This window comes from Podarcis bocagei (genome assembly GCF_964188305.1).
Source record: "Podarcis bocagei genome assembly, chromosome: 7".
Lineage (NCBI taxonomy): Eukaryota > Metazoa > Chordata > Lepidosauria > Squamata > Lacertidae > Podarcis > Podarcis bocagei.
Genome location: NC_138132.1, coordinates 62814739 through 62838977, shown reverse-complemented (window position 1 = coordinate 62838977; position 24239 = coordinate 62814739). Strand labels below are relative to the sequence as shown.

Here is a 24239-nt window from a genome sequence, read left to right as displayed (position 1 = left end):
TAACTGTTTGATTGCAAACTTGACCCTTTCTTCTTCTCAGCCTGAACTAGACATTTTTTTAAAAAACAGCCACTCCATTCCCAATCCTCCTTTGCAAAGAATTACATCAGATAACAAAGACTTCTCTGCCACTCATTGTAAGCTTCTTCTAGAGATCTGTTCTAAGAGGCAGTGTGTATAAAGGGTTTTTTATGATGAATTCAGAACTACTATCATGTTAAGAGCACCAATTTATATATAAAAAAGAATTCATTGGTTAAGATCTGGAAAAAAAATAGTTTCTCAGGCCCTACTGACCCAGTTTGCAACAAAAAAGGAATCGAGTGATGCAAATTAAGTTCTGAGACATTGTTATGTGGGCTTAGAAATTGGTTAAACAGTGTTTCTGTAGTAATTTCTTAATGGCTGTCTCAGTGACTCTTTTGCTTTAACTTTAGGAATCACAGACTTCCTTTATTTTCTGCAGGTTTATCTTCAATAAGTAGCAATAATTATGCAACAATTTAAATCTATTTCTTTGGGAACCTTACAGTGGGTAAAAGAGTAGTAGAGAATTTTTTTCCCCTCTAGGTTAAATTAATATAACATTATTGCATTTAGCAAAAAAAAAGTTAACGCTCTACTATTTGGCATCTTGCATCAATGACATGCCTCATCATTTGGATGCTGCATTTCTATTCATAGACAACAAAGAAAACAATTAGAAATTATCCATCCAACTCACACGACTGAAAACTAAATTCAGTACATAAGTCTGCAAGTTTGGAATAAATGTCGTTGAACCTATGGTGCTTCAATCATTATAAACAGTAAAAAAATAATTTAAAAACCCAACATGAATTGACTAAGGCACAGAATGCAGGTTCCACTTTGACAGTGAGAGCAACACAACAGGGATAACTTTACAGTACTTCCTGAGATAAAGGAAGATTAAAGACAAACGGATTGTTTTCGCTTATGGTTAGTGTTGGCAAACTTTTGGCTCCCTGGAGAGAACTGGAAAGGTATGCAGGGTCATAAAACCACAAATTTTGAACATGGGAAGGCAAAGAGTGGGCACATAGGTGCCAACTCCCTGGGGCCCTGGGTGCCTGAGCACCCACAAAATTCCCCATGTTTTGGTGCTAGGGCTATGCACACATCATCACACCCACAACCCCGGGCCAAGCTGATACTCCTGGCGGGGCATAAGAAGGACCCTGCTGGATCAGGCGAATGGCACATCCAGTCCAGCATCCTGTTCTCACAGTGGCCAACCAGCTGTCTATTATGGGAAACCTACAAGTAGGGCACTTGAGATTTCCAGCAACTGGTATCCAGGAGCATCAGTCATCTGTCTTGACTCTCCCACTTTCATACAGATGATGCTCAGGCAGCTGGAGGCAGTGCTTATATGGGAACAAGCTGGGAGATCATTAAATGAGATTGGCTGCAGGGGTGGTCTAGACACCTGATGCTGTTTGTTTGTTTGTCCCTACCCTTCACTCTAAGGTCGCACAATAAAAAAAACCCAATTTAAAACAACTTCCAACCACAAAAATAAGGTGGGTCCTAAAAACATACACCTCAAGTTTCAAAAGCCAAGATACAGACATGCGCTCAGCATTCTCCAAAAACTGTATAATGAAGGTGCAAAACACACCTTTGTAGGGAGGGAGTACCACCGCATAGGGGCTGCCACAGGGAAGGGCCATCTCCACCTCCCCCCAAGCACTGGCAGAGGAATGGGGGTGCGGAGGGAGCGGACCGCCCCCAGCACCACTATTCCGGTAGGGTGCCATCATGGCGGCCCCCTCAGACATGTGCCGTGCACCCTCCCCCCTGCGTGCCAATCACCACATCCCCCGAACACATGCCACGCCCCCAGAATGCATGTCACGCCTCTGCGGGAGGAGCGCCACGCCCTCATGGGTGGCATACCGTGCCCCCAGGGGGCGTCAGTCATGCCCCTGCCTGCTCTCCATCCCCAGTAGAGGAGCATGCAGCTTCGCCACTGCCCCCAAGCCTCTGAGGGTGGAATAACTACCAAGAGTGCTCCCTCTGCTGATTTCAGCACCCAAGAGGGTCCTGTACGGGCGGAGGAGGTCTTTCAGATATTTGGGGCCTGAGTCATTTGGCCCTGCTTCTAGGACCAAATATTCCACTAGTACTTTTGTTTGGCAGAACAGGCAAAATCTGAAAGGGCTTGGTTTCATCATTCATAGTTTTAATGGCAGCTTTGAGATCTACATGCCAGGGCTGATGTGCAAACAGGCAGATTTCAAAAGTCCAGAAGATAAAAAACAAAATGGACCTCATGAAGAGGATTTCTCGCATTCTTGCACAGGTTGTCAAAAGCTTCCTATCTATGACTTTCACAAGAAAGGTAGCAGCAGATTCGAAAATGGCTAAGGCGACTTGTTTCTCAGGTGATTATTCTAAAGCAAATGCGGCAAACACGCTGGCCAACCTTTGAGGAAATTGTTCGCAGTGAAGTGGCAGCAGCAACAAGCACAAACTATTTTTTTATGTTTAGAATGTTGACAAGTTCAGCTTATGTAGAGAAGAAAATCTTTATGTTGTCCTATTGAATTTTCAATCCTCCTAAAACAATCCAAACAACTGAAACCAGCTCTCTCCTGCTTTCCTCGTTTCCTACGCACACGGGATTTTCAAATGTGTTTCACCACTAATAAATTGTAAATGAGGCTACAGTTCTAAGAGTAGTCAGTGTGTTTCATGGGTATTTAAACAACAGCATTAAGCACTATAGGAATCTGTGGAATGCAGAGGACAGATTTATGTGTCTTAAAGTGTTTCTTTACTGGTTTGTTATAAGCCAACCCCAAACCAGCACTTTCTTTCATATTAATCTGGCCTTAGAAACGGAGGATACTGGAGCATGACAAGAACAACAGAAATAAACTGGCATCTACTTAATAACTGTAACAGTGGATTGCCTTCAATACTAAAATATTTATCAAAACTAAGGGAGGGGGTGAGGATGAAGAGAATTGCCTTCAACAGCCTGCTACCAGATATTTAACAGTGGGCAATGTAATGCCTTAAGGTCTCTCAAACTGTCTTTCATTTTCTAGACTTAATGGCTGATTGCAGAAATCAATGTTGCCATTAGTAACAGAGTATTTGTTATGGCATGATTTCCTCTGTTGTTAGGCCTGCAGAATGATTACAATATTAGTGAGGTGCTTTTGTTATAAAGGGGCTGAAGATATAACTTTCAATTTACTATCCATTAGTTGAAGAGTCGAGAAATGAGAGATGAAGCCAGAAATCTTACCTTTCTTTTTTGCTTTGGGAAGAAAAAAAAGAGTGCCAAGGAAGCTCAATATTGGAGATAGCTTCAATGAAATATTATTTTGCTTTCCTGTTTGGTACACAGCAGGTTGACATTAAACACAACAGAATATTTTTTTAAAGAAATCATTTCATCCTTACTTGTGTGTGTGTGTGTTTTCAGCTCAGGAGTGTGCAGCCTGTGGACAGCCACAGGGCAGCAATAGGGGCACATATAGCTTTTCATTCAACTCTACGTATGTCCCCAAACCGTGTGTATTCCTGGCCTCTGGCCTTAAACGTACACCACAATTAGTCACATAAATGAACCGTGTCCCGCCACTGAATATGGCCTTGTCAAAAGGCAGCAAGGGCAGGGTTTCAGGAAAGGCTTAATGGAGAAGTGAATGGGAGTCAGCATGTAGCTATCTACAGGCTGAATGTCTCTACATTAAATAGATAGTATTGCATATATCCAAATTAGCATATTAATATACAAGCAAAAAAACAAACATTGCGGCTTGGAAGCTGCACACAATGTATATACAAACATTGCGGCTTGGAAGCTGCACACAATCCTACTGAACTTAACAGTGTGTGTATGATCAAGGCAGAAGAAGGTGCCTTGCAGGATCAGGTCAAAGGGAGCCTATTAAGTCCTGCACAGTAGCCAACCAGATGCACCAATAGGATGCCCACTGGCAGGATAATGGGCAACAGCACTTTCCCTCCTCATCTGCAGCAATTGATATAACCGCCTCCAAATCTTGAGGCAGGACACAGCCATCAGGACTAGTAGCCTCATCCTCAATGAGATAACAACATTTTCCAGAGCACGCAGCTTACAAACCCATTTGATCCCTTCTCAGACAAATGTTGCTAAGAGTTTATATTACCCTTGCACTTGAAAGTGGGAGCCTGTAAGGATGAGAACTTAGCAGTAATAGTGAAAAATGGAATAAAAAAAGGAAAGGATCTCTCCTATGGCTCTTCTCCACTACTACACGTGGAACAGCTAAGTACAGCATAAATGGAAGGTTGGGAAGTAGAATAATACAAGGATAATGCTTTGAATAAGTTGCAGGCTTTGAACATGATATCTTTTTAGCAATCTGATGGGAGGCGTTGCTATCTTATTAGAATCTGCAGGCAAGGGAAAGCTTGGAAGAATTATATAAATTAGTTTAGATTGTGGGCAGGGTGGGGGGAGAAAGATTAAATTTGGCATACCTGAAGAAGAAGGTGAAGAAGGATGTGGGCTGTCTTCCTGGGCACTTCCTGTCTGAGAGAGGCCACCACCCATTCCACTTTCCTCAGTAATGTTGGAGGACCCAGGCGTTGTCGACCGGCTGACAGACTGAGACTCCTGGTCACTGCCTGACCCACGACGCTCTTCGATGCTCCCCTGAAGGATCTCTTCTTCCACCTTCCTGTCTCTCTTGTGGACTCTGGAATGAACGACGACTTGGTGGTATGTTCTGAAAACCCTGCCGCAGTCGGGGCACTCAGTTGGCTTCTCTTTCACGTTGCTGTGGCTCTGCATGTTGAAATCGAGCCCTTGGTTCATGCCGTGAGACAGAAAATCTCTACTGCCTTCCAAAGGGTCTAGTTTGTTTGACAAGTCTCTCTGATTGCCCATTTTAGTGCTGTGAACCAAATCAGCAGGCATTTTCTGCTTGGAGCCATCTGCTCCTACTAACACATACTCCCGCTTCTCCTTATCAAACATAACGCCGGCGTTTGTCAAAGTGTCTTCGTGGCTTCGCTGGATCTGGTGCTCTTTAGACAGAAAGCCATGCTCCATGGCCATGCCTCTTGCCATCAGCTGCCAAGCCTGATAGCTGTTTACAGGATCCATCTCGGCTGCCTTGGCTGCAGCCTGGAGCCTTTCTATACAGCTGGATTTGAGAGGAGGCACGAGGTTAAGACAGCCCAACAAAGAATGCTTGTCCCCATCAGTGAGGCTATGACCAATGCCAGCAATAGGGGACAGAAGCTTGCCCAGCATTTCCCTCTCTTTCATGGGCAAGTCCCCCTTGTTGTAAGTCTGATTCTGCTCACTTAGACCCGCTTTGTCAGGAGGAAGGAAGCCACTTTGCAAACAGGATAAGTACCTTGAGTACAAGTTGGCGTGAGCTTCCTGTGACATGCTGCTGATGGACACAGGGACTTCTGAGTCATTGGGAGATTTGTTTTTCACAGACAGCTTGTTCAGGTGGACCTTCATGTGGTTCTTCAGGAACCAGGGCTCTTTAAAGCGCCTCCCGCAGATTTGGCAGCAGTGCTCAAACGAATCCTTGTGCTTCCTCATGTGGCCCTTAAGGAACCAGGCTTGGCTGAAGACTTGGCCACACACCTCACACCGGAACTCATTCGCAGCCTGCTCTCCACTCCCATTCGAGCCCTGCCCCTGAGCCGATTCAGCAGTTATGTGCGCTTTCTCCACGTGGCTGATCAGCTCCTCTTCCTGCGATGCGGCAAAGTCGCACAAAGTGCACTTGTAAGGCTTGTGGAGGATCCTGATGTGCCTGTCAAGCTCCTCCCGCTTCTTAAACTTTCCTTTGCAAAAAGTGCACCTGAAACCAGCGGCGGTTGCCACCACTTCTTCCTGTACGCTGGCTGGCTTTGGAGAGGGAACAGGGTTGGAAATGTCAGGGGTGTTGTGATTAGTGGGCACAGACAGGTTGCAATTAGCCAGAGGCATAGGCTGAGAATGTGGATGTGCTTTGACGTCAGGCCTTGGTTGCAGGTGGCTGCTCTTCATCTGCTTGTCCCGCAGTATCGCCCTCTCTTCCAGCTCATGCAAGAGCCTGTTTTCTTCTCGAACCCTCCCGCGGCCTTTGCCGAGGTTTCCGAGCTTGTGAGTGCGCAGGTGGATCTTCAAGTTTCCCTTCTGAGCCGCTCTGTGGTCGCAATAGGGGCACTTGAAAGGCTTCTCCCCCGTGTGGGTGCGCATGTGGAGCGACAGGATGCTGTTGAAACGGAAACGCTTCCCACATAAGGGACACGGGTATTTTCTGTTCTTCCTGGCATCGTCCTCTATATCACTCATCTGGGACATGATGCCTAAGTTTTGTCCGTTCAAGAACTGCTGCAAGTCGACCCGCCCGTTCAAACTGGTATCAACCTCTCTGCTAAGCTGGTTGGCTAACAGGGCCATCTGACTGCTGATGGGCTGGTTTGCTAAGGACACGTGGCTCTTGTCTTCTAGGAGTGTTGCTGTCTTTTCATCGGGGTTCTGCCTATTCTGAAGCTCTGGGAATGCATGGCTCAGCTGGGATGTGATCTGGTGGAGCTTCTGGCTCATTGAATACTGGCCATTGAGGATGGAGCTGTTGAGGTGGGCATCAGCTTCGGACACAGCTGAAGAAACGCCAAGGCACAAACTAGCTTCCTCCATCCCTGAAAAGATGAAGAAGGGTTTTAGACTTAGACCTATGAAAAACTGATTGCATTCAAAGTGCACCTAAACATATCAAAGAACTTCAATCAATGCCTCTATACATACATACCATATATATATATATATATATATATATATATATATATATATATATGCACAAGTGTATAGTGTACTATTGTGATTATGTTTTGGCTTAATTATACAGTGCCTTATCATCCTGCATACTTTTTGATTGCATGTATTAATTAGGATATTAAAATGAACACATCATCAGTTTGAATATCTAACTCTTAAATAAGTCAGGCTCAGCTTTCAACTTCGTTCAGCCCCTTCCCTGTGAAATGGCACCTGTTTACATTTTCCAGTCTATATAAGAGACAAATGCTATGCATCTTGCTTGCTTCCCCTTTAAAAAAACAAAAATAGAAATCCATTTATAAAACTTTCAGTCCCATTAAGCATATTCAATAAATTCCACATTCTACAATGAGAAAGATGTTTTTATGATTTGACCAAGGGTGGGGAGGGGGGAGATGGCATGATATTTACTGGTACACAATAAAACAAGATAATGTTTGGGGGGGGGAATAAAGTAAAGGACAAGCTTTCGAACAATAAAAAGGATTTTGCTTTAGTCAACAAAAAGTGCAGTAATATCTCATTAAGCTGATTAGTATGCGGCTTAGAAACAGTACTAGGTGCTGTAACACATGATTATAATCATAAAAATCCTTCAGTGTTTGCAAGTAAGCATTAACGAGGTATATTAAATTTTAAGGAGACTGCGACTAGCAGCTTTGCAAACCTCTGAGATTAAGATTTAACCCTTATGTTACAAAGCAATTGTTCCTCCATCATCTGAAAATGGTACCCATCTAAAGAGGCATAAATTACCTCCTTAATTTGTCACGCAGATCATTCAGATATTCATGGTTAGAAAAAAGTTGCTTGATTTTAGCTAACCGTCTTCATTTCGCAATTGGGGGAAAGAGGCGATCTAAGGGACTCTGATTAGCTTTAAAAGAGCTCTCTTATAGAACTCGATAAAACCCAATTAAAAGCCAGGGAAGGTGTCACAGGAAGCTTCAACAAGTTTAAGTATTTTTAATAACTTTCTCAATATACAGTAATGAGTACAAATGGTACCTACAAACTGTGTGCTGCAGAAAATTAGAACTCAAAGCTGTTTGTTAAACAGGAGCGCTCCGTGCTGGTCAGCATAATTGTCCCTAATAATAATCTTCTCTCCTTGCCATTTTCTCTCCTCCATTCAAGGAATGGGGGTGGGGGGATGCATCAATAAAAACTCAATTTTAAAACTGTACGAACTGTTACTTCTGAGAAGCACTTAGAAATGGAACTTCTACAATCCAATGAAAACACACATTAAGATCTGCGCTCTAAATTCTTTCAGTCTTTCTGCACTATGAAAATGACAAAATTCCTTCATCATGAGAATAGGCCATTTAATCCTTCACATATTTCCAAATTTAAAACATTTTGGCTGTCCTCCTTGGTCCAGAGCAGGAGTTATAAAACTTTGTCAAAGCAACAAGTAGTCTCTTAAGGGAAGGAACCTCTTTTTCTGCAGTGGCTCATGCAGCTTTTTGTCATTAAACAGCCCTTAAACCTTATTTGGCACGCCTGGGATCCCTTTGCGCTTTTTCTCATTGAAATACCAAATCTTGGGCCGGGAACCCAGAAGTTCCTAGTAGCCTGAGCCAGCATGGCCGAAGAGCAAGGATGATGGGAGCTGGAGTTCAATAGCATCTGGAGGGGCCACAGGTTTCCAACACCTGTCAAATATCTCCGCCCCCCACAAACCTCTTAAGCAATGTTTCCCACACAGCATTTCAAATTGCATATTTATATTGCTGTACAGATCAGACAGAAAGCAGGGGTGTCTTCCTCCAACGCCTGATTTCTTTCATCATCCCAACCTTGAATTCACTGAAGCTGTTGACTTGGCAGGTGCAAAGGCTGCCAGAACTATATAACACACCTCAGCTTTCTGTTTTCTAACCCGATGGAAGCTGGTTTGAGGAAAAGCACATTGGACAAGAGCATTTCTCAAGAAGCTACAGGATACCTATGGGTGCAGCTTAACATCACAGGTCCTTGGCTTCAAACACCACCTGTGGGAGCACGATGGATCCAGAGCAGGTGGAAATGTGTAAGCAGCCAAAGATGATTTATTCCCTTGCAATGAGAAGGTTGTTGCATAACAGGGCTTTTGGTCTGAGACTAGAACAACACTTGAAAAAACACACATTCTTGTAAGAAAGAATATTTGGATATCATTACTTTGCTAACTGGACTGTGAAACTTTTTACAAGGCTGATTTGAGGTACAGGAACACTGGACTAATGCTTTGTTTTCCTTCTTTTTTAATGCCATTTACCTCTTCTGGTGGTGGACAGGGAAATATTAATACTTTCATCTAATCATTGTCATGTAGAAGAAATCTCTAATGGTGAAAACCTATGCCAGGATCAGGACAACAAATCTGGAGGACACAAGGCAGCTTTTAGAGTTTTGGATTTGATATCCCGCCTTTCACTCCCCTTCAGGAGTCTCAAAGCGGCTAACATTCTCCTTTCCCTTCCTCCCCCACAACAAACACTCTGTGAGGTGAGTGGGGCTGAGAGACTTCAAAGAAGTGTGACTGGCCCAAGGTCACCCAGCAGCTGCATGTGGAGGAGCGGAGACGCGAACCCAGTTCCCCAGTTTACGTGACTACCGCTCTTAACCACTACACCACACTGGCTCTCACTTCTGTTTCTTAAACAGCAGCTCTGGATGGTGGCCAGAAAGCTATTTCTGGGACTTGGGGTGGTGGAGCTTCAAAAGCACTTTGTAATACAGCATGGACTGGGGTCTATGATTCAAATAAAACAAGGGCAAAAATCCCACTGGCTGTGCCTACACACTTGGACTTTTTTTTATAAAAAAAAACCCTCATTGGATCCCAGCCTTAATATTCCAGAAGAATGAATGAATCATAATGCTTGCTGTGCTATATTGTGCATGTCCCGGCCTTGTTTGAAATACACCCATTTTTGCACCAAGGCATTTACTGGAAACCACCTACACCTTCTAATAACAATAGCAATGTTACACTGGTCAGTTGCCCATTATTTTTAAAGTGAAGGGCATGCAAATTTAGGAGGGGTGGGGGAGAAATAGGATTCAGTTCACATTTAATGGTGAACCTACCTTGTTTACACTCTCCCCCACAAAAAAGAGAACTAAAATGCAGTCATTCTTCAAGATTCACACTTCTCCAAATTTTCAAATGCAGTTCTCCAGCCAAGTAATGTGTACAAGGATGCATATACGCAGGTAAAGTATGCTTGCAAATGCATGTACTAGTAAAAATAACAGTAAATATTGCATTTTTTTTAAAAAAATTGTTTATCAAATTCAATATTATGATTAGAAGAAATGCACCCTAAAATGCTGGTGAATTTTCATGAGTATTTTAATAATAATAATAATAATAATAATAATAATAATAATAATAATAATAATAATATCACAAACTGATGTGGAAATTTGGAGAATTGAACTTAAGATTGGGAAAAGGAGCAAGGGGAGAATCCCAAAATTTATTTTCCCATCCCTAATAAGCACCAAGGTCCACTTAATTGTTTTCACAGGTGAAAACAGAGATCAGCTTGAAACCCTGAAGTTCTCATGTAAACGATGCTCTGACACCCATATTCAACTATTTTTCATTGCTGAAGGTTCTTATCCAACTGTTTTAAGTTGGTTTCCTTTATTACGCAATAGCCTATTTTCCGCCAATTTAGAAACCAAGAGACTATTTGTTCTTTTCATTAGAGTCATGCTAGAAAAATCTAATTGCTCTGCAATAGGTTATCAACAGTTCAAAATATATCCCGGCAACTACATGGTATGAAATTGCAGGCTGTGTACTCCATGATGTCTCAGTGTTCATCTGTATGCATATGCATTAGAGACAAGAGAGTTTTACTTATCATTCTGATATTATATTCCTAAGTATATGTCCAACTTTACCAATCATCCTAAGAATGCTCAGCATCTCCAAAAGGCAGAACATGGCAGGGGGTGTGGAATAGGAATTCACCAGGACCAATTACCAGAAATTAGAAAGATACCAGAAAATACCAGAAACTACTAGCTTTCCTTAGTAAACAGAGACAGTTGTAACATATATAATACACAATCAACAAACTGTAGCTGATCGGAAAACCTCATGCGGTCTGAGAAACAAGGCAGTGCCCTGTCATCATCTGTAAATGACACCCTTGCCCTTATATGCATGGAAATTTGCAACTGCTTTTACTCAGTGTTTCCCTTCTCAAAGAAGATCAAGGCCACTTGAATTTCTGAATACTCTGAGTAACTGCAGAATCACACCTTTTACCCCTTACATTTTACATTCAGCCAGTAGGAATGTTCTTGGGAGCAGAGATTATTTATCACCCATAGATGTTCAAGACCACTTTAGTCCTGAGTAACACTTGAATTGAGTATTATGGAGAAAGCCTTGTAGAATGGATGGCGAAATTTTGTTAAATAGGAGTCTTATTGTTGTAGCCGAGATGCGGCTTAACTAAGGTTGTTATGATGTGATAATATACTCCTGTTAAGAAATACAGAGCGCCAGACTCCTGAACCTTTTCAGGGTCATTAAGCAGCTGTAAACATTATTACAAAAATAAACCAGAGATTTCATGCTTACATTTTAGCCCAGAGCTGGGTGTGCTGAGCAAGTGCATTTTTTTTATCTCTTACAATCAACGCTGGTGACATTTGGGCATCCAAACAAATTACATCACAAATATTACTGCACTGGTCAGGATACGGAATGGTTTATTTGCCAGATGATTAATAAATAAACAGTAGGGCGGTATGGTTGACCTATTCTTCGTTGACAGATATGTAGGCAATGCTAAAAGACATGGCTGAAATAGTTAAATCTTGGCAGAAGCAGGAAGGAGGGTCTATTCATCTTAACAGGATTATTAGACTCAATCAGCCGAAGCATAACTGACATTGCACTGGATTTTGATCTATTCTTTTGTTTTTCTTTCAATCCAGTCTACCTCTATGTGCAATAATTTGGTCAAGCATTGCTTGTTAATTTTTATTCACAAGTATCACTAAAATTAAGAATTAAATACTGCATGGGCAGTGACATATTATATTGTAAATATATTAAATCCAGTTTTGGTAATATGAAAGGTTGAATAATGGGTACAACTTGTTGGGAGTAATGTAAAACTTCCAAGAGCTAGCTCCATCTGATCAACAGCATCATTAAATGAAAACATTTGACAAAACTATTAAATTGTTTCCCCTTGATTTTTTTTGTTTAAGCAAAATTATTCATTAATTTCTATAGGAGTTCTTGTGTAAGACTTAATCATATTTTCCGGCATCGCCTACGATGTTATATTCAAGTGTGGTTAGTCTAGGGTGTCAATTCATAACAAGCCAAAATTATTTATTGTTAAAAATAGTTTTAACCAAAATTAAAACAGATGCAACGAGCTGACAAGCCATGCAGTCAGTTTATTGCCAGTTTGCATATAACTCAACAACATCTCATTTACTTTTCCCTTTTTCACTGTATGCTTAGCTGAAAATAAGCAATGGATAATTGACATGGATGTTCAAAATTCTTCTAACTTTCAGAAATACCTATGTGTTTTTCTTTCTTTTTTAGATACCTTACCTGTTGGAATTAAAAACAAACTATTTACAGACAGCCATTCTTGCTTAAAGCATACTAATCACAATGTGATCATAATATGACCGCTAGAAGCCAAATGACAAACTTTGTAGATCCATAAATGAATTGAAAAAGCAAAAGCTGGAGCCAGGTCTGGGGGCGGGGCAGCTTAGTGTTGCTCCCATGCCTTCTGAGGGTAGAGTGTCACTGCTGCTTCCTGGAAAGGGGTGGGGCAGGGCATGAGAAGCAAGACACTGAATGGACCTGGCGTCAGGAGCATTAGACTGGCTCTGCTGCCCCATCCTCAGTGTGTCTTGCTCCCTGCTCCTTGCCCCTCAGCCCTCAGAAACCAGCAGCAACGCTCAGTGTTCAGAAGGCAGGTGAGCAATGCCACCCTTTTCTGTGCACTACGGGAGCTACGGCATAATTTTGTTCAAACTATTAGATTTTACTTGCATGTAAAACAGAATAATATAGAGTACTACGTGGTTTTTTGTTTTTTTACCAAGCAGTGAAGATTGCTTTAATGGCAAACATTTGATCCAATGGAATTATCTACATCTGGGACAAGTACGTACTGTGCACGGGGAAGAACTTCTGACACCAACATCTGCAGCAACAGTGCTTGGTGGATTATGCCCAGTGCAGGCATATCAGAGAACACAATGCTTAAGGCAAGCAAATAATGACCCCATGTCATCTTGGGACTGCCACTGGCAATTGTAATAATTAAACTCCCAATCACTATAATTCCAGTTATTATTATTGCAGAAAGTTTTAAAATTCCTTCCTTTCATTTCTACCTTAGTTATGTTAACCTTCAGTTGGTCTAGAAAATGGCTTGGGATAGGAGACTTTGGGGGACGTGGAAAGGCAGGAAGTTTCCAGATTCCCCAAATAGTTCTTGGGGAGACAGGGGAGACAATGGGAGAACTTTCATCTCACTTGCAGCATTGGCAAAGGGGATGCAAAGAACAGAGGTTTGCTCAAGTGTCTGCCTCCTAGACTGGGAAGAAAGTATGTGAGCTTCTTTCCTTTCTTGCAGAGCTTATTCATAGTAGTAATGGAATAGGTAAACTGTGTTAAACATAAACTATGGAACTCGCCCCTAAAGGAGGCAGTGATGGCCACCAACCTAGATTATTTGAAAACAGGACATATTCATAGGGGATTAGATGGGCCATTGGCCTGATCCAGCAGGCTCTTCTGATGTTCTTATGCGTTGAGGGGAGTAATCTGAGGAAGAGGGTATTGGAAGCTAAGACTTTGGAATGAAGTGCCCAGAAGAGAACTAAGCAGAAAGGCACTCTCAAACCATAGGCAAGAGATAAGAATTGAGAAGTGGCCTCTGTTGTAGAATGCTAGAATATTTCCTAAGATCGGTTTGTGCAAGGGCAGAAGTTTGCTCAAAGGTCACATGACGTGCAAGGGAGTTTGGATGGGATCAGAAGAACAAGAATAGTCAGTGTGGTACTCTCCAGATGTTACTGGGCTACAGCTCCCAACATCCTGGACTGCTGGCCATGCTGGCTGGGGAGTAGCACTCTAGTAGCATCTGGAGGGCACCATGTTGCCTACCCCTGAGACAGATGGTGACAGGAGTTGAGACAGGAAGAGCAACATATTTAACCCCCCCTGCATAATCTGAAGGAGACTGTTCTATAGTCTCCTCTTCTTTTAAAACATCATATGGCACAGACAAAAATGATAATATGCAATCATCCAGTGTGAATTTGTCTCAGCCAGGACTGTAGGATCAAGCTCTTTGCAACTCATGCATGCACACACAAAAAAAGATGAAAGCAGAAAGGGTTAAGCCCCTGCAAATCAATCTGTCTATATTTAAAAACAATTTAAATCTGCAAGCCCCCCCACTGCCACACTTATGTTGATCATTTCATTTCCATTTCATAGGGGCTTAAAATGTGATTCTGTGCAAAACTAAGTATAATGTGAAATGCACATATGCAACAAAGATCAAAAGCAGAATTGAGAGTGAAATATTCATACAAGGTAGCCCGGCGAGATTTTGTTCACAGGGGTACCTGTCAGGAGCGTAAACTCAGAAAGAAATCATCAAATAAGTACACAACACTATTGCTAAAAACTCCAGACATACAAATGGAGTGTGAGTTGTCTGAAATGCTGGACTGCGGCCAGCTTGTTGGCTCAATTGACTAATGCTTTGGCCTTTTCATCTCCTCCAGGTCTCAGTTCAGTTGCTCCGGCTACTGGTTAGGTCAAATGCCTGTACCTGGTGCTGACATCCCTGGCATTCATTTTAGAAGCAAAAGAGATGGGGGGAGGGGAACACACAAAGTCCATAAGTTCCCTTTGACCTAAGCCGCTGAAACATCTGTTGGTTGAGTCATGAGCTGCTTGTTGGCCAAGTTTGACAGCGACGTTGCCTGTTGTGGATTATCTCTCTCAGTGGTAGGTGTCAGTGGAATAAATAGATGTGTTTCAAGGGAAAGAAAAGCTCTCTCATAAACAGAGGCTGTGTACTGCCATACATTTGAAGTGCACAACTTATCTGAAACAATCCTGGGAACTGTAGTTAGCGAAGGGTGTTGGGAATTGTAGCTTTGTGGAGGATAAAATACAGTTCCCATTACTATTATTCGGGGGGGGAGCCATATGCTTTAAATATGTGTTGTACACATAGGCTAGATTACTCTTATCAAATGAAAGTTTAATGACCAATAACATGCACAGATGAAACCAATGATGAAAGTGCAGGTTGAATGGCTACGTTGGTAGGCTTTTTTTTGGGGGGGTGGGATTACTTTATAAAATTTCTGTTCATTGTAAGTGTATTTAAATATTCTACAAAACTAAAAAGGAACAAAAGCTTTGGCTTCCTGGAAAACTTTGTATATTGAAGATTGCTTCTACAATTTAGCAGATCTTGCACAGCATGGTATTCAACTAAATTTTACTCCAAGTAGACCTGCTGAAATTAACGGGGCTAAGTAATAAAATTTCATGGAAAACATTTTTAACGTCACTTTAAACTGATTAACTCCACTGAAGGTATATCTCAGCTTCGAAAACAAAAAGCACTGCGTTTCAAGGCTGCTGGGAGAAGTCACAGCCTCCACAATAGAAGTCATATTTCAAAAGGTGGATGAATTGGCTTTAGTTATGCAATGATGAAAGAAGGGAAGCTTGTTCTTCATCGTTACTTTGCATTACCTTGAGCTCTTCAGTCCCCAGACGAGATTATTGTCATTGAGTTGGACCCAATGCTTGTCCTATTACGAGTAGACCCACTGAAGTTACTAGCGCCACTAGACCGTCAGGTATCATCTGGGGGCAGCCATTCCATCAGTCTGCCTCAGTAGGGACATAGGAAGCAGGGCTCCCTTCATCAGCTCTGCTGGAGGCCCAGTTCCATTAGGCACCACCTGCCCTTGAACTGTGCCAGCAAATCATTATTGGGACAACTGTTCAGAAATTGGTGCCTGAGTTTGGTTTTGATCTTCTCTTCACTCCCTGTTCCTTTTCCCCTTGTGTGCTGTGTTTTTTGATTGTTTGTTTAGGTTGTATGCCTGCAGGTAGAGACTGCCTCTTGTTTTGATTGTTATATAAGCTGCTCTGGGAGCCTTTTTGGCTGAATAGCCTGGTATAAATGCTATAAATAAAATAAAATAAAAATAAATAAGGTACATTGTCTACTTTGAGTAAGTCTTAGTTGAATACAACCCAAAGACTCTATTCAGACCTCTGGATCAATTTGCAATGTCCAGATAAACAACAGCAGGTGCAATGCTCCTTCTTCCAGGAACCGCTTATTCACAGCTCTTGCACCCTCCTCTGAAAGGACTACAGAGCAGGGAAGACTTCATAGATAGATTGAGGAATGAAATGATTTTTATTGATATGTGCCCTGAGTGTTCTTGCACTGCTTATTTTTTAATAAATAAAAGCATAAACCATTTATATTTGAAACAGTAAATGTTCAGTCGTGCCCACTATGGAGCATCAGTGCATAACATTATTCAACCTAATAATTACATGAGCATTTCAGACATTTGGATAATCAGAATTCTATATAAATGGTTGTTCTTCTTATATCTAGTTATGGTGATTGTGGGGCCACATAGAGGAATTAGAAGGAGAAAAGGATTCAGGGTTTGATTAAAAATGATCTTAATTTGATAATTCATGGGGAAGCTTCTATTTGTCTTGCTTTAGTCCCTACAAGCATTCATTATGGGAGAGAAATAGTCAGGGGAAATAGCTTTTTCCCCTATTTATGCAGTGGACACAGGTGTCATGGATATATCAACTATTTGCCTAAAACCCAAAGACTTTCAAAGCTGTCTCAGTAAAGGAAGCAACCCTTAATTCATTTATGCATGCATCTGATTTGCCTCAGATTACATCAAGCACTGTGATGAGATATAACTTGACATACCCCAGTGAAATGTATAAATAAATACATGGCATGAACTTAAAGAAATAGTGTTCCTTTACAGATGTGACCGATTGCTCCAACACAATATGGACAGATCAGGGTGCACAATAGAACTGAGGTCTCAACACTGAGAGTCTGTGGACCACTGGAGGAATTCCATACATCTATTGCTTGTGGCTTTCCCCCATTTCTATGGTAACATCTAAAGTCAACCAATAGGGATGTTGGAGAGTTCCAATGAAACTGTAAGCTGCCATGTCACGTGCCCAGAACAGAAATAAATATAATCAGTATTCACTGTTGTTACTACATTCAGTCTGCAAACATTTTGTAATTGATTACGCCCTTCCCTATTTGCACTGTGCTTCTTTTGCACTCAAATGAAAAGGGCAGAATAACATTATTGAAACCTGTGGTAATTCACCACAGTGGACAGCACACAAACAATGAATTTTGGCAGAAGACAAACTGCAGTGACACAGAAACAGAACTGTGTATAACAAATGCAGGGAGGAACAGAAAATGATGCCTTCATACATACATAAAGGTAAAGGTAAAGGAACCCCTGACCATTAGGTCCAGTCGTGAACAACTCTGGGCTTGTGGCGCTCATCTCGCTTTATTGGCTGAGGGAGCCAGCATACAGCTTCCGGGTCATGTGGCCAGCATGACTAAGCCACTTCTGGCAAACCAGAGCAGTGCACAGAAACGCCATTTACCACCGGAGCGGTACCTATTTACCTACTTGCACTTTGATGTGCTTTCGAACTGCTAGGTTGGCAGGAGCAGGGACCAAGCAACAGGAGCTCAGCTCATCGCGGGGATCTGAACCGCCGACCTTCCGATCGGCAAGTCCTAGGCTCTGTGGTTTAACCCACAGCGTGTATTAAAGAAGAAAAATTGACTATAACTGTAATAAAAATACTTCCCTCTCACTAACATTAACAATCTGCCTCTCCTGGGTTAATAAAAATGTTAAGGTGGCCATAACAGAGTTTTCAGCTGTGCACCTAGGGATAGTCTCCTATATCCAGCATGGCACAAACAATAGCTGGTCTCCTTGCACTACAATCAAATCACATCCTTGGATTCCAGAAACAGAGCCATCCGACCTGCCAGGAAACGTCCTCACAACAAAGGATCAAACTAAGTGTGATGTCAAAGTTCTCTGATCAAAACCTCCTCTTTCCACCCCTCCTATTCATTTTCAGGAAGCCGCCAGCTGCCTTATACTTAAGTGTCACAGAATCATAGAATTGTATAGTTGGAAGGGATTCTAGTCAAACCATTGGCCCATGTAGCTCAGTACTGTCTAAACTGGCAGGCAGAAATCTCTTTGGGATTTCTGGTGGGCGACACTCCCAGCATTATCCAGAGATTGAACCTCATACCTTCTGCATGCAAGGCAGGTGCTCTACCACTGGGTTACAGCCCTTCTCCAAGGTGGTTGTGGGGTGTCACTGCACTGGGGCGCTTCCACAAAACACAGTGTTTCCCCAATGGAAACTGATCCTTCCCTCAAGTTCTCATTAGTCCCATGGAAGTGGGATGGGGGAAAGATCCTTGCATCAAGCCCATCATTTTTTCTCTAGCAAATCTAATAGGGGGGTTTGATAGTGGGGTAAGACCTTCTGTCTTAATCATTTAAAGTCAGGAGATCTGATCCTGGACATACCCACCCCATTGTGGTTGTTTTGGTCCCTACCTGCAAGAAAGGGCCATAGCTCTGTGGTGGAGCATCTGTCTTGCAAGAATAAGGTTCCAGGTTCAATCTTTGGCATCTCCAGATAGGGCTGGGAGAGACTCACAGCTGCTGCCAGTCAGCTGGATTGACCAATGGTCTGACTCAGTATCAAGCCATTTCCCATGTACCAATGAGTTGATCTGACAAGTGCAGAACACTAAACATCTGCCTTGACCCTCAGAGAGATGCGTGCAGAGGGTAGAATTTATCTCTCTTCAATGGAAAAGGAAGGACCCTTGGGAGGTCCCTCTTTTCCAGCATCAGATGAAAGGGCAAACAACTTTCCTTCCCACAAAACCATTCATGATTTGCACCTGTTTTCCTGATGCATTTTCTCTGCATAGAGATTATTTTCAGAAATGAGTCAGTTAACACTTCTGAGGTTCAAAGCTGGTCCCACTGAGAAAACAGAAGTTTTCAGAGGCAGAAGGAGTAGAAGAGGGAGGTGCTAAGAGCCGAGCTGATGGGATGTAGGTGGATCAAGGGAGGAGGAGAAAGGGGAATGTAGGCTTGAGCAGCAATGTCTATCTTTCCCTTTTGTCTTTAATCTTCAAAAGACAAAACCCAACAATCACCCCTTTGCAGAGCTCAGCGAAGGGAGAATATTGCCGTCAGTACAGATTTGCAAGAGATTTCTTAATTTTTACAATGGAAAACTGACAGAAAATACTGATCTCCCTCACCACAACACACTGTCTGGGCCCAGGCAAACCTCTGCTTAAATCATCTACCACCACGGTTGTGTTTATTAACTGAGTGTGATCTGGAGAAAGGAGAATGAAGCTCTCAGCTAGTAGCTTTAAAACCACCACTTTATCTTGCCAAGCCTTCATATGGAGATAAGTGGTATAGTCTTCCCACAATGCAGTTTACTTTCACCAAGCACAGCAAAGTTGTGGCATTGATCCTGCAAGATCAATCTATAACTTAGTTTTTAACTCTGGGATTCTTTACTCAGTTGGTTAAGGTTTCCATATTTCAAAAAGTGAAAATCTGGATTTCCTTGAGGAGATCAGAACTTTCCCAGAGGACTAGACCCGTGCTCCAAAGTGGCAAGCCACTCTCTATGTGCATTTCTGAATGAATGCTTGGCTGGCAAGTATTACATAAATGTAATATTAGTAGTAGCATTAAATATAATCATCATCATCACCTCTATGAATTGCCAATTTCTTAAGCTTCAGTCATAGAATCATGGCATTTTATAGTTGGAAAGTACATCCAAGGGTCATCACCATGTTAAAGAATCCCTGCCAGATGTCTATCCAACCTCTGCTTAAAAACCTCCAGTGAAGGAGAGTTCAGCACCTTCCAAAGGAGTCCATTCCAATGTCAAACAGCTCTTACTGTCAGAAAGTTCTTCCTAATGTTAAGGTGGAATCTCCTTTCTTGTAATTTGAATCAATTGGCTTAGGGGTCCTACCTTCTTCCATGTGACAGCCCTTCAGATATTTGACAATGGCTATCATATCACCTCTCAGTCTTCTTTGGAAGATGCACCATATGGTTCCTTCTATCTGCACTCCTCCCAGTGTTCATTTCTCCTCTGGTTACTGCTATGGATACATGACTTGACTACCTATCTCCAGGCACTGGGGTCATCTGCAAGGGATTCCCACATGGCAGCCTTCATGTCACATGTAACACAGAGTTGGTCTGCCTACCAACCAAGCATCAGAAGCCAGCTTCTCATAGAGCTCCTGCCCTCTTTCATTCTGTGGACATGACCAAGCCAGTGTAGACATCACTGAGATGGAAATGTGAACATGCTAGGAATATGGGCTTGAGAGAGCACATCTTTGTTTGGAATTCTGTCCTGCCAGTTGATACCCAAAATCCTCCTGACACAGTGCATGTCAAAGGCATTGGGGGTGTTGCTCTCGATGGTTGTAAGTTGCCCACAACTCACTTCCATAAAGCAGCATGCTCAACACGCAAACCTGGTAGATCTTCATCTTGGTATTGGACATTAGCATCACATTCGCCCACACCCTTTTGGAGAGGTGAGCCATTGCCATAGCTGCATTGCCAATAGGCTTGTCCAGCTTGGCATCAATGGAGAGATTGCTAGTTATGATGGAACCCAGTTAGACAAAATTGTCTACCACCTCAAGTGTGTGGTCACCAATGCTGATCTGTGGAGTGCTGGTGACATCCTGACCCAAGACGTTGGTCGTTGGTCTTCGTCGGGCTTATAGTAAGGCTGAACCCCTGCAGGCTTGGGCAAAATAGTTGATGAGTCTCTGTAGAGCTTCCTCAGAGTGTGCTGTCAAGGCTGAGTCATCTGTAAACAACATCTCATGGATAAGGATCCACCACACTTTAGTCTTGGCACAGAGACATGCCAGGTTGTACAGACCCCTGTTGCTCCTTGTATGCATGCATATCTTCAGTTGAGCTGAAGGCGTATGAGAAAAACATGGAACAGAATATGCCAAAGAGGGTTGGGGCAAAAACACAGCCCTGTTTTATACCACTCTTTATTTAGAATAATCATTGAAGTCCTTTATCATTGAACAAGAAGTAGGATTAAAGACAATGTGTGTGATGTTCTGTCTCACTTCAAAGAGGCAATCTACGGCCTGATCCAGACATTACTCTGGACTGTTATTTTTCCAACTGTTGCCTCCACACCCACAAGCAATGGAACACAAGTGGTAAAAGTCTATTGAGTGCAGTCTTGCAGTAACCTCTATAAACATTCCAGGTAAGTTTCATTGAAAAGATCAACAATCCCTAGTTGCATTGCTCACATGAATGGAAATGCAACTATGAAAAACAGCTCAGTAAGATGGGAACCCTCAGCTTACTTCATTCTGTGGCATTCATGCTGGCAAATGGTTTCAATACCTCTCAACATTATCAAGCGTCATGCCACATATGGTAGTGCATTAAAATATCTCTTTAACTGCATTTAAATTTATCCTCTCTCTATATGTCACCAACTGATGCTACACAAGCCAGATACTTTGATGGGAACTGAAAAAGTACATTCAAGACATATTTGGCAAGACTGAATTTCTCATTCTGCAATGCCAAATTATCCAAGAATTTTACAAGTCAGTACTATCAAGCTGGCAACCACCCTTCCAGCTTTCAGCTAGGAGGAACATAAAACATACATTCTTTCACAACTTCAGACCTTTGGCTTTTATATTTCATTTTATGGAGAATATGTCAGGCTTTCAAAAGGCCCCCTTGTACCCGCTTGCCCATTTTCACAGAATGATGCAGAGGGACAAGTATCTAAAAATATTGGAAGACTTAAAAATTATGGTCACTTGGAATAATCAGAGCTATTCATTTATAACACTGGATTATGAAAATGCCTGTATTGTAGGCCCTTCACCAAAGAGCAAACTCTTTGACTTCAGTCACAGTACCTATTCATACGATTGCAATAGCTTTAGCATGTTGTAAAGCAAGTAGATCAATTTTCAGCTCACTATTTAAGGGAAATACACCTTTTCGTCTTTTGTATAAATTCCATATTCCAGCTATCCACTATAAAAAATAATGAACATAATCATTGCAAATGTACAGCTCTGCATCTGAACACAATACTTGCAATAATATAATAATAATGAGCATAATCTCTGTAAAGTGTGCAGTCTTCCACTGTCATAAAAATCCTTTCAAATGTTTTTAACTGGGATATTCACCTAATTCACAGTGCAATCATATATACATCTACTCTGAAGTAAACCCTACTGAGTGCACTGTGACAATCCCAGGTGTGTGTGCACACAACTTAAACTGTCAGAGATGCAGGGCTGAAACCACATGTCAAACAAATCACACAAGTCTTGAATTCTCTTTTAAAAAGTTAATTTTATCAATGTTGTGATAAATTACATCTTCTCAATGCAATCTAATAAAAACACCGCATTTCTCTTCTTCCATTTCTTCGCAGTATTTATTTTTGCAGCTGCTATTAAGTTGACCACCACCTTCAAGTCATTTTCAGGAATTGTGGTTTTTAAGAATCCTAAAAATATTGCCTTGGGATCATAATGTATAAGGCAACCTACTGTTTCTGTGATGGTATCGTACATGGCGAGACACTGTGTTTTGGTTTGGACAACAACTTCCATCAGCCCCAGTCAGCTGATAGGAGTTATTGTTCAAAACTTTTGGAGGGCACCTGGCTAATATAGGAGAAAGTATTTGTGTGATGAGCTACAATAGTTTATATCTGCATATATCTGCTTCTGTGGACAAGTGTCAAGAAAATGCCACACAAGATGGTGGAAATAGCTTAGGGTTGTACCTGCTCATAGTCCTGGGTTCATTCTAGAACAAATCTATGTCTACAGACAAATATCTTACATTAATAACACACACATATATTGCACTTTCAGTATGTTTGGGGAGATGCAAATAATATGCATGCCTAAACTACGCACTTGAGAACACAATGCTCAATAAAGCCCTCACAGCTAAGAGGCAACGTTTTTCAGGCTTTGACAGAAGACCTTATAAGGAACCATCATATAAACTACTAATGTTCTTCCCAAAACCTGTTAACAGGGGAACATGTTCTCATTGTAGACCCCTCCCCAATTCTGAGAGTGTTTAACATCTTCAGTTTCCAAAACAGATAGCAAAGGACAGAAGACAGGTTGCTAGCAATGAAGAAAACAAAGTAATCCCCACAGACGTTGTTTTGCCATAGCATTTTTAAATTCCTAGTTCCTACATTACTTAACAAGCTTTAATAATAAAGGAGGGTGTTGTCCTATTACATGTTTAGGTTTTGTCTGATGAAGAAAAATAACAGGCTGCCATAAGAATTAGAGCATTTGAATTATTTTTTTTTCTCCTTTCCCAAATGATCAGAGGAAAGTACCTTACATTAAGAATGTATCTTCCTTGCTCTTGAAAGGGTAAAACGAAATAGTCTTCTAGTAATTTTAAGCCTGCCATATAAGTATTATGCTGTTAGAGATTTCAAAAGGTTAGCTTCAATGAACCTGACATGAATCTAACCCAAAATAACCCATTCAGGGGAAAAGTAAGAAATAATTGCTGTTTTCTCTTCTTCTTCTTTTTCCTCAGCTATATTGCTATAATGATTTTGCATAACAGATTGAACAAAGTGCTGTTGTGACAGGTGGTAGAATTCAGCTAGTAAGCACAGAGACAGGGTTCAATTTAGTTTGTGAATCCTTTAATTGTTGTGCAGCTAATTAAAGAAGGTTCTTTACACTCGCAAGTGTTTACCGTTGCTAGTATGCATACATGAAAAATTAAATTGTGCCTTCAAGGGCTGAGAACTATAGAAAAATCATAGCTGATGCTGCAACATGCTTACCAGCTCAAAATAGCTGCTTTTTTCACAATTGGAATTTGTAAAACTTTTTGCTAAGCAAATATAGAGCTAATTAGAAGTGTTCGTTGGACCAATTAACATTTAAATAAATAAGCCATATTGCACATTTCACAGTCTTTATTTAATGATGCTTCTTAGCTCTTTGGAAAGATTCCTTTAAGTACAAATAAGTTGTCATAAAAAAATGAAAGACAAAAATAGCAGCACAAGAGAATTTTCAATGCTTTTTTTCTCCTTCCCCTCCTCCTTGGAGGCTTTGCGGAAAACCTTATACCTGGTACGTGAGTGAAAATGACAGAAAGTGGCTCTTTCATTCATCTTTCCAAGTTACCTTTCTAGAAT

The 24239-nt window shown here is 41.6% G+C and overlaps 1 protein-coding gene across 5 annotated transcripts in view; it reads right to left on the bottom strand.

Annotated features, from left to right (window-relative positions):
- ZNF536 (zinc finger protein 536) overlaps positions 1–24239 on the bottom strand; it is a 556339-nt gene that overhangs the window by 245643 nt on the left and 286457 nt on the right. For all 5 annotated transcript variants that reach the window (XM_081201107.1, XM_081201109.1, XM_081201110.1 and 2 more), the window contains one exon: positions 4507–6678. In XM_081201107.1, the coding sequence (XP_081057233.1) occupies positions 4507–6678 (2172 nt within the window). Of the gene's footprint in view, positions 1–4506; positions 6679–24239 lie in introns of those variants that run through there.